This window comes from Phaethon aethereus (assembly GCF_964289735.1).
Source record: "Phaethon aethereus genome assembly, chromosome: 1".
NCBI classification, from domain to species: Eukaryota; Metazoa; Chordata; class Aves; order Phaethontiformes; family Phaethontidae; genus Phaethon; species Phaethon aethereus.
The window spans coordinates 196,095,790-196,109,263 of NC_138575.1; the positions used below are offsets into that span (position 1 = coordinate 196,095,790).

General features: G+C 35.9%; 1 protein-coding gene across 4 annotated transcripts in view; it reads right to left on the reverse strand.

The window, feature by feature from the left end:
• The window catches only part of NBEA (neurobeachin), a gene marked incomplete at its 3' end in the record, with an annotated part of 516,829 nt that overhangs the window by 336,630 nt on the left and 166,725 nt on the right, over window positions 1–13,474 (reverse strand). For all 4 annotated transcript variants that reach the window (XM_082012155.1, XM_082012156.1, XM_082012153.1 and 1 more), the window contains exons 20-24: window positions 13,300–13,423; window positions 12,766–12,958; window positions 11,477–12,496; window positions 7,158–7,375; window positions 5,526–5,679 (exon numbers count right to left, since the gene is read on the reverse strand). In XM_082012155.1, coding sequence (XP_081868281.1) covers window positions 5,526–5,679; window positions 7,158–7,375; window positions 11,477–12,496; window positions 12,766–12,958; window positions 13,300–13,423 — 1,709 coding nt within the window. The remainder of the gene's footprint in view (window positions 1–5,525; window positions 5,680–7,157; window positions 7,376–11,476; window positions 12,497–12,765; window positions 12,959–13,299; window positions 13,424–13,474) is intronic.

Below are 13,474 nucleotides of genomic sequence, written 5' to 3' on the forward strand. Positions count from 1 at the left end.
CTTGTCACAGCTGCTAGCCTTGTAGTAAGCAATTATTATTTCAAGTTCCTTGCTTGTACTCAAAGTGTTTTCTGGCAACCAGCTGCTATTAACAGAAAGCATCTTCTGCAAACCTTTTTCCTTACAGCTCCCTAAATATGATCTTTTCACACTTGTACACCATCTTAAAAATGTCTTCCTTATAACTAATATTAAAAAAAAAGCCTCAAAGACCTCCCCAACAGAAAGAAAAAAAAAAAAATCAGTATTTTATATTTTATGCCCTCCTTATAATATTGACAGAGTTATCTAATATCCCCCAATTTAATAAGTAAGACATCAGAATCAAAGTGGAACACACTCCAGCTTATATTGTAAAACAACAAAACTGGTGATATGTTTTTGTTAATATCTGCTTGCACTTCAAATCGTTTCACATATACAATTGACAACCCTTTAAAAACACCAACTTTGAAGCAAGTTCTTGTACAGACCCTGAGACAGAGGTGGTATAGAATTGAAATCCAGGGAAATACTATAACATGTGGGAATAGATTACTGTGAATTACAGTAAACTTTCCCCTGTATTCCATACAAACATATAACCTTCACTCCACTCTTCAGTCACTCACAAATTTGTGGGTGGTTGTTTTCACACTTAAAGCACTTTTTCTTTTCTTCTTCCTATTCATATTTAAAGGCTCCTATTCACAGTACTATTCAGATCATCCTAGTCTGGATTAAAAAAAACAAAGCAAAAGGCAGATTTCTATTACAGGAATTCAATAGCCAGGAAATTCCATAATTAAGATTGCCTGTTGTACAGCAGACAAAGTATCATGGAGTAATTTCGACCCAGCCCAGAAGAACTGTCATTTCACTACAAATTCTCACTATGCAAAAGAAAAAGTCTTTTTGAAATGGGAAATTGCCCAAACATTCATCTTTTTAAAGAAACCGCAATTGCTTTTTCAGCAAGGGAGGGAACACAATACAGAATCTGTTGCACAAAAGCAAAAAAAAATCTGCAATTCCTCCATTATTCTGAGAATCTTTTTGCTAAATTTATCTCTTGTTCTTTTCTGAATATAGCCTTAATTAATTCAAGCATCCAATATCCAGTATCTATTCTACTAATGAGAAATAGGTGAAATACCTTTAAAAAAATGAGAGGCAATGGGACACATGTACTAACAAATAACTCAATCTAGCAGATTGTTGAGAAGAGAGTTTTGTAACATGTTTAGGACCAGCCCAGGATGAGACCTTGCTTGAACTCAGACACACTGAAGTCAAGGAGCTACGGATAGGTAGGACTGTGAGACTGATAAAGGAACTATGTGTTTCTGTCTGTCATCTTTTCCCTTAGAAAACAAGTAAGCTACCTCATAAAAAGAGGCTGGATTCAGCTCCAGGTTAACAATCATTGCAGTCAATGGACCCCACAGGGATCTGGCTGACCAGCCACTAGACGTCTACATCAGAGAGAGCTGAATCATCTGCTTCTATTGAGTAGATCTCCACTGGTTAGAAATCTAGTCCATATGAAGTACTTCAAGTGGATAACTAAATTTACCCTAGTCTCTTCCTGAATTCCATCCTGTTTTATCATCCTGAAGTAAAAGGTGGAATGACCTTTACTGTCTGTTCTATAGTCTTTTTGCTCTCATATTTCATTGTTCTAGACCAAAAATGTAAATTAATTTTTACTAGTAGATGTAAATTACATGACATATGCCACAAATATAACACACTAGGAGGAAATAAGTAAGAATTGCTACTTTAAAATTTCAATATGGGCCCAAAAGACTTAAGTGGGAATATCTGAGAGTCACCATTAATGAAAGTGAGAAAGGAACAAATGAAATAAAACAAGCCCATACTTGTTGATAAACTGAATATATGTATTCTACAGGATCTACAAAATGTGACGGTTGTGACACCCCGGAAAAGCTCCACAGAACAGAGATATGGAGGATCAGAGGCTTTCAAAGACAGACTAAACAAGATGAAGACTCTACGGATTCAAACAGGCATGCCAGGAGATATGGCTCAAGCCTACAAAGTCATAAGTGATATGGAGATGAATAAAGTCATGATTAACCGCTCCTTTCATAGCGTATACTGTAAGGCACATAGTGACTTTATACATTTAAGCAGGCTTAAAAAAACAAAGAAAACAAGTGCTTCAAAGGTTATATAATCACTTTGTCAGACTCAATGCCATAGGATATTATGGAGGCTAAAGGCCTAAATAGCTTCAAAAAAGATTAGATGAAGTCTAGGAGGATAAATTCCTCAGTAGTTATTAAACATGACAGCCCAGACACCCTCTCTAGCTGTTAAAATCCTAAACGCTGAAACGAAGTATCATTAGAGTAATCGATATGCTTGCTCAGGCTTCTGTATTTTGATGTAAGCTGCAAAGAGTCACTGTTGGAGGCAGAATGCTAAACCAGCTGGGCCCTTGGGCTGGCCCAGTCACGTAACGCGCGGAAAGCTTGCTTTCGCAGGAGTAGTGCAGCACTGCTTGACTGGACTTCTAGTACCATGCCCAGTTTAAATTACAGAATCACAAAATGACACAGAATCACAGAATGGTTGAGGTTGGAAGGGATTAATGAGATGGAACACAAAATTTGGGCTGTGTATCTTGCAGAAAAAACCACCAACATTCATTAATGTAATTAACTAAAATGCAGCAAGTTCTACCTGAAAATCAAGACACACTTTTTGTAGTGAGGGTGACTGAGCACTGGCACAGGTTGCCCAGGGAGGTGGTGGAGTCTCCATCCTCAGAGATACTCAAAAGTCATCTGAACACAGTCCTGGGCAACTGGCTTCAGGTGGCCCTGATTGAGCAGGGAGGTTGGACCAGCTCACCTCTAGCGGTCCCTTCCAGCATCAACCATTCTGCTATGCTGTGATTCTTTGAATCTGTGAGGGCAAAAGAGTATTGGTCTTTCTTCATTTGAGAGCCACTCTGGCAGAAAGTGTCACTAGAAGGCCTGCGGTAAGTGGTTTTATGCAGTGTAGGTGTTACATAAAAATTCCAGTTTCAGATTTCTTCTCTCTTCCAGTTAGCAGCTCTTGGAAGGAGGAGTGAGACAGAGTTTTTTCTAACTGATTGTAAGCACTGGACTAAGTGCTTGTAAGCACTTTGACCTTTCAAGACTGAGAAGAAATATATTCCTAACCATCAGTCCACCCACTTTCTCCATAGCTGTTCAAAGATGCAAATGTATTAGAAGTCTGAGAATCAGTACAAAACTTCTTTTCATTCGTAATATGATATGAATATTCAGAAGTGGTGTGATGCCCAACAGGGCATCTGGTCCCCTCCTAACTGTGATCCAGAACAATATTGAGGGAGAGCACCTTCTCTGAGAAGGAGGAAGGATGTGTTGGGCTCTTTGTATCTGTCACAATGACACATAAATCCACCTTCCCTGGTAATGTTTATGGACAGGCAGCGACAGAGCAGGAATGGAGTAGAATGGAAGGGAAGAAGCTCTCTGCTAGGTGGAAGTGATTATGAAATCGTCATCTAGATAGTAACAGTTATTTCCAGGTGAAGTTAATTTGTGATTTTATCAATTACTTCACCATCCCTCTACAACTGGGACAAAAGTAATCAATTTTTCTTTTAAATTTCACATTAATTAATTCAGTTTGAAGCCAGCTACTGATCTTTCAGTGAATTAATTTATTTCACAATTTCTTTTAATTCTATTATGCTTAACAGGTGGAAAAACTGAACATTTAGGTAATACACACAGTCCCAGTGTAGTGGAGAAATGCATGTTATGATACACAAATTTGAAAATGAAGTCTTTTGTATCAACGCCTGAAAATCACTGCTATTGTAGCAAGGCAGTATAAACACACAATCTTCAACAGATGGATGTGTAATTTATAAAGCTGTATCTATACATACACACTCACATATATTTATTATCAAGACTAGAGGGAAACGGTGAACTGCAAAATTATTATTCTATAGAATGGCTCCGTAGTGACACAAACCAGGGTAAGAGCTAAAAACCACCGAGATCATTCAATGGAATTGCAGCCTAATTAATATTTTGCCTCTTTTCTATTATATAAAAGATGGCAAAGAAATCATCTTCATTGTCAAATGATTTCTAAAATGTTTGTTTTAAAAAATACTAAAGACTGATAGGACAGCCTGCATCTCAAGACGGCTTGGTGTGCACTTTCTCATCCTTGTCAATATTTACAAAGAAGCGCTTGCAAAATCTTTTATTCAGCAACCTTGATGTCATTCTTGTGACTACAAAGAACTAAAGTCTTTCCTGTGAGTTTTGCACTTTTGCTCATAGCAAATATTTTCCCAGTTAACACAGTGAAAATAGTAAAGACACAACATTTAACCATTAACTGCCTGTCTGAAAGTCATATTAATGTTTAGCCAATTGCTAGTCCATACATTTATACTTTTCAAATAAAATCGTGCAAAACATTTTTTTTTGTTAGCTAACTAGAAGTAATAGTAGAGGCAAGGTAATCTCAGTTGCTGAATGGTTAGAACATTGAGACAATGGCTAGGACATTGTCTAGAAATCATCTAGAAAACACTGTCTATAAAACAAAAATTCTAGAAATTGTCTAGAAAACAAATGACCAGAAAACAATGGCTAGAAATTGAGCTTTTACTGCCCAACTACATTTGTAGCCTCCAGTGCCTGCTAGCCACATTACTTCAGAGAAGCCTCTTTGTCCCTTTTCAGATTAATTTTCTCCCCTTTCAAAGAACAATCATAACTGCAGATTCTTATGGGATGGATGTTCAAGGTAAAACATTCAGAATGAAAGAAATAGTTACAGATATTATACGCACAGATAAGGCATCACATTTATGCAATTTATGTAATTTAATTTATGCAATTTATGTAATAACTATTGACAATAATGCATTATTTACAAAATATTTATCCCTTCTTCAGGAAGCATTCTATTAGGCTAGTCTGCCTGCCTGAACTCTGATCACCTAAGAAATTACAACTTCCTAAGAACATCGGAGTGGATAAAAATATCAGCCTATTTCAATACAGGATTAAAAAAAAAAGGGAACAAAAGTCAGGACCTATTGAAGGAAGAAGTAAACACAGTAGTGAGGAGATGACTTCTGGTATCATTTGGCATGCAAACAAATGGTGGACATGCAAAACAAATTTCTGAATATCAATGACTAGCCATCATAAAGCATGTAATACTGTTATAGTAATCATGATTTGTAACCATGATCCTAATGGTCTTCTGTTTCAAACACAATATTAAATATCTATGAAATATTATTCTTACTTAGTACTACTTCTCTAATAAAATTAGCATTTCAAATGCAAAATATTATAAACGCTCTGTATATTGAAGTTGAACAGTTTCGATTATGAATTTAAATTTTTTGAAGGAATCAGCAGAGAGGGGACAGGAGTCCCTAAAGAAGAAAAATCAGTGGCAAACAGTGGTTTGTATTAGTAAAAACAATTTCAAATATGACCACTAGGTGGAAATATTGTACTTACAGTTGGCGATGTGGCTGCTGACAGCAATGGTAAAATTCCTCCACAAGCAATAATAATATTGTCTACCATCTGGGAAATGAGGTGTATTGTGTTGTGTACAAAAATAATATTTTCATTGCTATTGACAAAGTCCATCACAGACTTTGTGGAGTGACTGCAAGAACAGAAGAAAGGATGGATTAAAACCAAGCAGTTAAAATAAAAGTTTAGATAAGTTTATTCTTTGCAACCAGACTGTGAATGTCTCTTCGATATAAAGGCAAAATCTTGTCTACAAAACCTTGCATGTAAATTGTCTAAAAATATGAATGGGACTAGTCTAATGAATAAAATGATTGTTATCTATTTTCACACCAGGATTAGCTTCAGATGCCCAGTTGAGAACAATGGCTCATAACCTTTTATTCCCAACAACCAGTACTTCACTTCACAGGCAGTTCTGCTGAAAGCAGTGGGATTGTTTCTTCAGCGTAAAAGTTGTTGTTTAATATTAAGACTTCACCATACTGCACCAGTGCTGTTTGAAGCACCCCTGATAACATGTGGTGGTAACACCTGCTAGTGTTTTAAAGGAGAAACTTGATAATATGGTGATACCTTAATCTAATATAAGCTTTATTAACTAGTATTAAATTTAGCATTAGCAATAGCTTTGCAAGCCATAGATTAGCTGAAATCCCAGCAACTCCTAACTGGTGAGAAATTGTCCCATGAAACAGTCACTCCCCCAAAGTATAAAACACTGTGTAAAAATATTGAGGAATAGTCATTCTGTATGTTCTTTTTCCAAAACAACATTGTTGCCAGCCAGCAAACAAAAATTAAATTCTTCAATTGAAAATATACAAACAGAACTTTAACCTCCAAGCATTACCTAAACACAAAGTACAAACCCACATATTTGTCCAAAATAAATAATCAAAATTGTCCATTTCCTAGTGACTATCACAGAACAGTTCACCAAACTGGAAATTAAATGCAATATAAATTGGTCCTCGTATGTAACTAACCTCAAGTTTTCTGAAAATGAACTATTCTGTCCTGGAAATTAAATTAAATGTCTCATGCCTAAGGGCTCTGATAACAGTAAGTTATTGAGTATCTCTGTTAAAGTGTACAAAAAATCCCGGAAATCACATTGCTGTCATAAAATATAACATAACCACCAAGACTAACCACAACCAGGAACTGGCATGCAAAAAAAAATTTGTCAACTAGAAAGAGTGATTCTTTAGAAAATGTTGTAGGAAAGAGTTTTTATTTATTTGGCTTGCAGGTAGAAAAGCTCTCTTTTAGTTGATCAGTTGAAAAAAATGACACAAGTCCTCCTCAGGTCTGAAATAGAAGCAGCAGGTTCTAACACTAAACATAAGCTGATAGAGCAGCTCGGTTTAGTTAGGTATGTATGAGTTACACAATCTCTCAAGAAAACAGAAATTGTTACCTGTGAAATAGAGCTGTTACAGGCTGGGAAGGGGTGAAAAGAGAAGACATAAGATACAGAAGGGCACTTCAGATAACACCAGCTCTTTCCCTTCCCACTATCCCAGTAACATCCCGTCTACAACACATCTAGTTTTTCCTTGTTGATTGAAACACAAAACAGGAGTTAAAGAAGAAACAACCACCTACCTTCTCCAAACATGTACATCTGTTTCTAGTGCAAAAAGCAAGTCTGTCAGGAGCCTCTGGTGCATGGGAGACCATTTAAACTCTGGAATACGAAACATAGTTGTGCGTGGGCCTGGACTAAACTGTCGTCGCTGCTCTTCTGTCATTGGCATTCCTCGAAATCCCAAGTCAACACGTAAATCCCGGTCTTGCTGGGTGACAGATCGACCCTGTACAGCCTACATCAACAACAAGTTCAAAAATCGTGTTACCTTTTGTAATGTGTTTTTGAATGGGTCACAGAATTTGAGAAAGAATGGGCTAAAACTGGACTTGAGCATAAACTGCAGGAGATACTGATATTCCAAGGCAGGCAGCATCCTTTCCAGTAAAGGAGCTGCTCCAATTCAAATCAATCAGCACTGAGGGGCTACGGCTGGCCTTCCTTTCAGCTGTTCACCAATGTTTTACACTTAGGTTCTTCACTTGAAGTATTACAGGAAAAAACAAATGCAGCATGTGCAACGTCAGCAGTGACAAGGCTTTGTTTATAGGGAACAACCATTCTTTTGTGCTGATAACACAATATTCTTTGAATATTTCACTCAAAACATGGACAAACTACACAGTGATGGCTTCAAGGAATCAGCGTAGTTTTAGACAGCTCTTCATTTTCCAAACTGATTTATTTATCTGGTCTTTTTAGCAGGAGCATTAGAGAATCAAGTCTAGTCTCGCAAATCTCATTCTGCCAATTTTGTTACACTTTGTTAATTGGTTAACAGTTTGATGGATCCTCAGGACATTTTTTAGATTCTTCCAGAGGCGCTGGATGTGAACTTCATTCCCTTTCAATACCTACAGAGTCATGACTGTTTCCACTTCGGAATTAAAGACAAAAGTTAAAAATACACATAGAAGATATTATGGAGAATACCATCAAGGAAAAAGTAGCAAAGAACAAACATTTTGACTGAATTTGAGGCAAATATTTATAAAAACAAAATTATTTATATTATGCAACATCTCTGAAAGGAAGAAATAGACAGTCTAATCCTTGAAAGTATTTTAGAGTGAGTTTAGATTATCTTAAAACTGGCAAAATAGAAAATATACTTGCTTTGCTCACATATTCATTTCCTGATCTCAGCACACTGTTTTAAATCTGGCCACTTGAAAGCAAAAAGACATTTATGAAATATTTGTGCTAGCAATGTAAGAATGGACATGGCACTGGAATTGAGCTGGAAAACTTCTTAGATCTTTAGTCTGACTCTGATTTTCTGTCGTCAGCATTTTGAGAACAGGGTAGGTTTCCTTCATTTAATCTGACCTATAGGGATCAAAATTGTTACTGTTGCTTTCATTTCCTATGTTTTTCTTAAAGTTATCTTTAAATTATTCTTTTCTTCTTAGACTTATCTAAGATTTGAATTTTTTTCATGAATCTTCTGCATAGTGTTTTCAAAACTATTTTCAGTCTTTCCTAATTTGGACCATAGGAAAGAGTTAATTTTATATTCTCAATATTTGATCTACTATTGATAAAGGGATTAACTCTTCTTAGAAGTAAGCAGGAGTTTCCCATCTCTACTTTGCTGCGCAATTTGTTGCTTTCTTTCAGTCCTTTTGAAGAAGACAGCCTACTTCTTACTGATAAGGTAGGGGAGTTTATTGTAGATTTGTTTTTAGAGCATTTGTTGTTAGCAACTCCATTCACATACCACTTGTTCTCTTTTGGCTACAACTATAGGTAGTTGTTATGTCAGCAGCAGTAATGGTATTGTAACTGTACCGTAACAGGAGAGCTTTTATCTAGGCAATAATACTGTATTTACGAGAATGGGCTTTGAAGTGCATTGCAGAAACCACCATGAAACCCAACTATCTACACTTGGGTGGCCAGTGTTTAAGTCATTGTCAGTGTTTTCAGTGGTCTCAAAGAGATCAAATCTAATGTGGCAGTTCCCACGCATGCTGCAATCACAACTCCAGCCTCCGGCTCCACTGTAGGCATGTCAAAATTAACAATGCTCTTTACTCATAAAAAAAAATGCTTGATTTATGTTTATTTAATACATATTTCCATCTTTTTTTATTACGGTTAACATCATTTAAACAGAAAAGATGTAACTATGGACAGCTTACAGTTCACAGGGTATTTTGAAACACCCAAAGAAGAGATTAGGAGATAACAATTCAGGTGGTTATACAGTTGATAATTGTTTTTAAGAAAATTATTTTAAAAAGATATTAATGGCTACATTAATCAACTCACTGTAGTTTATCATTGATTTTAGTGGGAAATAACTGTAATTTAAGTAGTATATGGAGAGTCAAGAGAGTTAACTAACTTGTAGAGTCACACTCGTGAAGAGTACACAGTTTGTAGATAATTTGCACATCCAAATGATACGTTAGGAATTTTGTGAGTAGCTAGAAGTAAAACTTTTGGAAAACATTTTGTTTCTCCTATCTTACAATAATCTGATAAAAGTTCATTAACATTTATGTATCATTTGAATCCTAACAAATAATTATAGGCTTGAGTAATTTACATTTTTATAATTCAACTGTTACAGGTGAAATTCATCAAGAAAAAAAGATTAAAGAACAGAAAAGTCTCAAAGTCACACTGAAAGGATTTTCTACAGTAGCTAGTACAAAGTCAGATTATCTTTTTCATTAAAGATCTATCTTACAAATTCACTGTGCTATGGCTGCGTATAGGTACATAGCAAATGAATACTAGCATTTTACTTGTCTTTTACTCTTTACACAAAAATCCACATTTCAAAATAAAAACTGACTGCTCCTTTTTCATGCTATCCTCCATTCATTCCATTTATCCATGGTATTAACAGTCTTAAAATTAAGACTTAACATAAGGAACTGATAGTAATAGATACACTATTCCTATTGAGAGCTTTCAGGGCTTCTTCTTTGTTACACAGAATGCTTTTAAATCCTACATAATGCTTGCAAGTCTGTCACTGATGTTATGAGGATTTTCAAAGTTTTGAAAAAATACTTACAAGAGAACCCCAAACTTTTATTATAATACCTGTCTAGGCAATGTAAGAGCTCCATCTGCTTTTCTCTTCAAAACAGAAAACATAGAAGAGATACTTAGAAGAGAGTGTTCTTTCTGTATGTCAGAGACCACTGGTCTGAGTAACCATTTAAAAAAAAATAATTTAAAAGGGAAAGTACCAGTTTTGGAAACCATAAATTGTTTAAATAAATTAAAATGTCCATTCACTGGAGTTTTTCTGAAAGTATTGTCTCCCTCAAGAACAAAGCAAGCAGACTGATCTGTGTTGTTTCATCGGATGAGATGTACTTTGAGTGTAGTTGAGTGTATCTCCGAAACTTGTTCTTCTGACAATTTGGTACACACTACACAGTACTGGGCAGAGCAATTTTTGCAATTTTTAATTAGCTCTTCTTCCATAGTTTCAGGAAGTCTGCTTGGCTTTAAAATCCTAGAAAACAAATACTACTCTACATACTGGCCATGCAGTCATGTAGTAAAATCTTGAAGGTAGTCAATTCTGTCACCTGACAACATCCTTAAAAGCCGCCTTTGATTACATTCTACAGTCTCTGAACAAAGCCAGTGAGGAAATGAATTCTGTGCTTTAAAACTTCAAAGTGATCCTATATCTTGCTGTGTATGCAGAGTACAAACTCTTTCAAAGAGTAGCCTTCTGCCTTGGCCTTCCCATTTTCAGAATGCTACAGCTCTCACAAAAACACTAATTTCTCAGAATTTTTCAGAAGAAGTTCTAGACAAGAAAGGATCTCCAAGAAGAAAGTACATACTTCTTTTATTAATAACCTCTGATCTGGAAATCAAGTCACAGTTTTTCTTCTATTATCCCTAAACTATTCTTTTCTTGTGTTAAGATCAAATATGGAAATTATTTATGCCAGTATTCCTGTACAGGAGGAAAGACAGTGTGTATTTCATAGTAGAATATAGATATTTCTAATCTTAAAACATACTAACAAGAAAGTCTAAAGCAGAATTCTAAGAGTATCAGTTAATCTGTCCAGAAGAGCTAAGGAAAATGGCTGAGAGATTCTCTTAGGTAAGTTTTTTTTAAACTAAAGCATCCACAGTTCCAATACATATTTTCTATACAGACATGGAAGATTTCACAATCCTTGGACGTTATGGCATTTTCAAAGCAAATAGGCTTAGAGGATGGACACCTTTCATATAATTAAAGAAATATACTTCAAACATCTCTCAGATCTCATACCATTAACTTATTCAGCAGCAACAAACAACGATTACATCAGAGGCATACATGGCTACAGCACTTGAAACCTACCTGGGTTGTGGTAGTTGTCTGGATCTTCCGTATCTCCTTTCCTGCTTCCTTACCATCATCAGATCTTTCTGTATCTGATATTATACTTCCTGCATCAACACTAGGTACAGTTTTGCTACCAGAAGACTCTGTCTCAAGAGTTGTGGCAGTCATTTCAGCATATTCTAATCCTTTAGACGATGGTGCCAACTCCCTCTCAGAAATGCTACTCATTCCATCTGAAGTTGTATGAATCTTGAACTCCTTGTCCTCTATTATGCTTGAAGCACATGTTATATCTACATTACCTGTCATATGTGCAAGCAATCCCAAATCATCATTTACGCCAAGGTGCATCTGTGTCTCTTGCACATTTGGAATAGAAATGTGATTACTTGAAAGTTCAGGTAGAAGTTTCTCCTCTTGACTAGGTATTTTATCAAAGAGAAATGAGGTATTGTTAGTAGAAGGTTCATCTTTCTCATCAGCCAGAGTTATTAATGGACCATTATCTTTTTCCTCATTCTTCTTAATAATACCCACACTTCCATGAACATTGTTTTGGAGCTTCTCAACAGCAGCGCTGTATACATTATCTAGAAGAGATTCAACTTCTACAAGTGCACCATTTTCTCCAGTTACCAGTGTCTCTGGTGATAAATCCATATCATCAAGTTTTACTTCAGTAGCTTCTACCTTTTCAGCTTTTATATCAACTAAAAGGTCATGAACTTCCACATGCACTCCTCCTCCTGGTCTCTCAGCACTTCCAAGCACATCATCTGACACCTTTGTAGCCATGAGCAGGTCCCTCGTATCTGTACTGACAGGGTAATCCGTTTCACTTTCTGGACTTTGGCTTTGTGAAAGGTCTTCTATCTCTCGAATTTCCATTCCTCCTTTTGCTCCTGTTGTCTGAGAGGAAAGACCTGAGATGGTGCTTACATTCCCCTTCTTCCCTTTTTTTATGTTTTCTTCTTCTTGCCTTTGATACTCTTCATACATTTTTGCTAGATACTCCTTGTGAGCCTCATATGTGACCTTAAAGAGAAAAGAACAGATTATGTGGATGAATATATGCTATATGAACTTGGACAAAAACTAACAAGAATCTTAACACCACAGTACATACAGCTTACAAGTTGTTTCGTAGCAAAGGACCTAAAACGATGACAAAAAATTGCCACCTTGATGTGTATGGAGACAGCCACCAGATGGCACTAAATGACTTTACATCTTATATTACTCTGTTGCGAGTCCCTTTGGAGGATTTACCAGTATTAAAACAAGATCCACGAGCCATTTCTTACCTTGGAATGGGCTATAGAAAGAGTATCCACCCATACTCTCCAGCCTCCCCATTCATATTTTATTGCATGATACAAGAGAATACGGAAAATGTTGTAAACCATCTCTGTGATCTTCTGCTCTTCAGAGTTCTTAGGGTTAATGTATCCCAGAGAAAACATCCAGTCCTGCCACACTGAACACTGAAGTAAACATCTAAAGTGAAATAATTAGGTCAAAATATATCCAAACAAAGCTTCTTTATTTTAACATTATGATAGTTAAAATAGGAGGAAAATAATATGGTACATCTCCTCTGAACATCAATCCAATGGTAGGAAGAAACTTAAAGATACTTCAGGATGAAAAATATCTAAAGTATATTCTAAAAAGAAGAACCCAGTATTAGTTGCTGAACTAACAAAAGTTACCCCAGACCTATTCCATTATTTTTTATATATTCCATTTAATATACAGTGTAAAATTCTACAGAGAGTACAACAGATTGCTATTACCTACAAGTCAAGGATGAGAAAATACTATTTGTAGTGACATACCTTCTGTTTTCACGGCTATTACTAAAGAGTTTTATCATATCAGATAAGAACAAACGTCGAACTTCCATCAGCTCTGCACTTGGCGTGGAGTTTTTTAACAGTGTTGCCACCACCTTAAGAATCACTTTGAAAGAATAAATTAGTTACGTAACACATTTTAACATTAAAAAAAAAA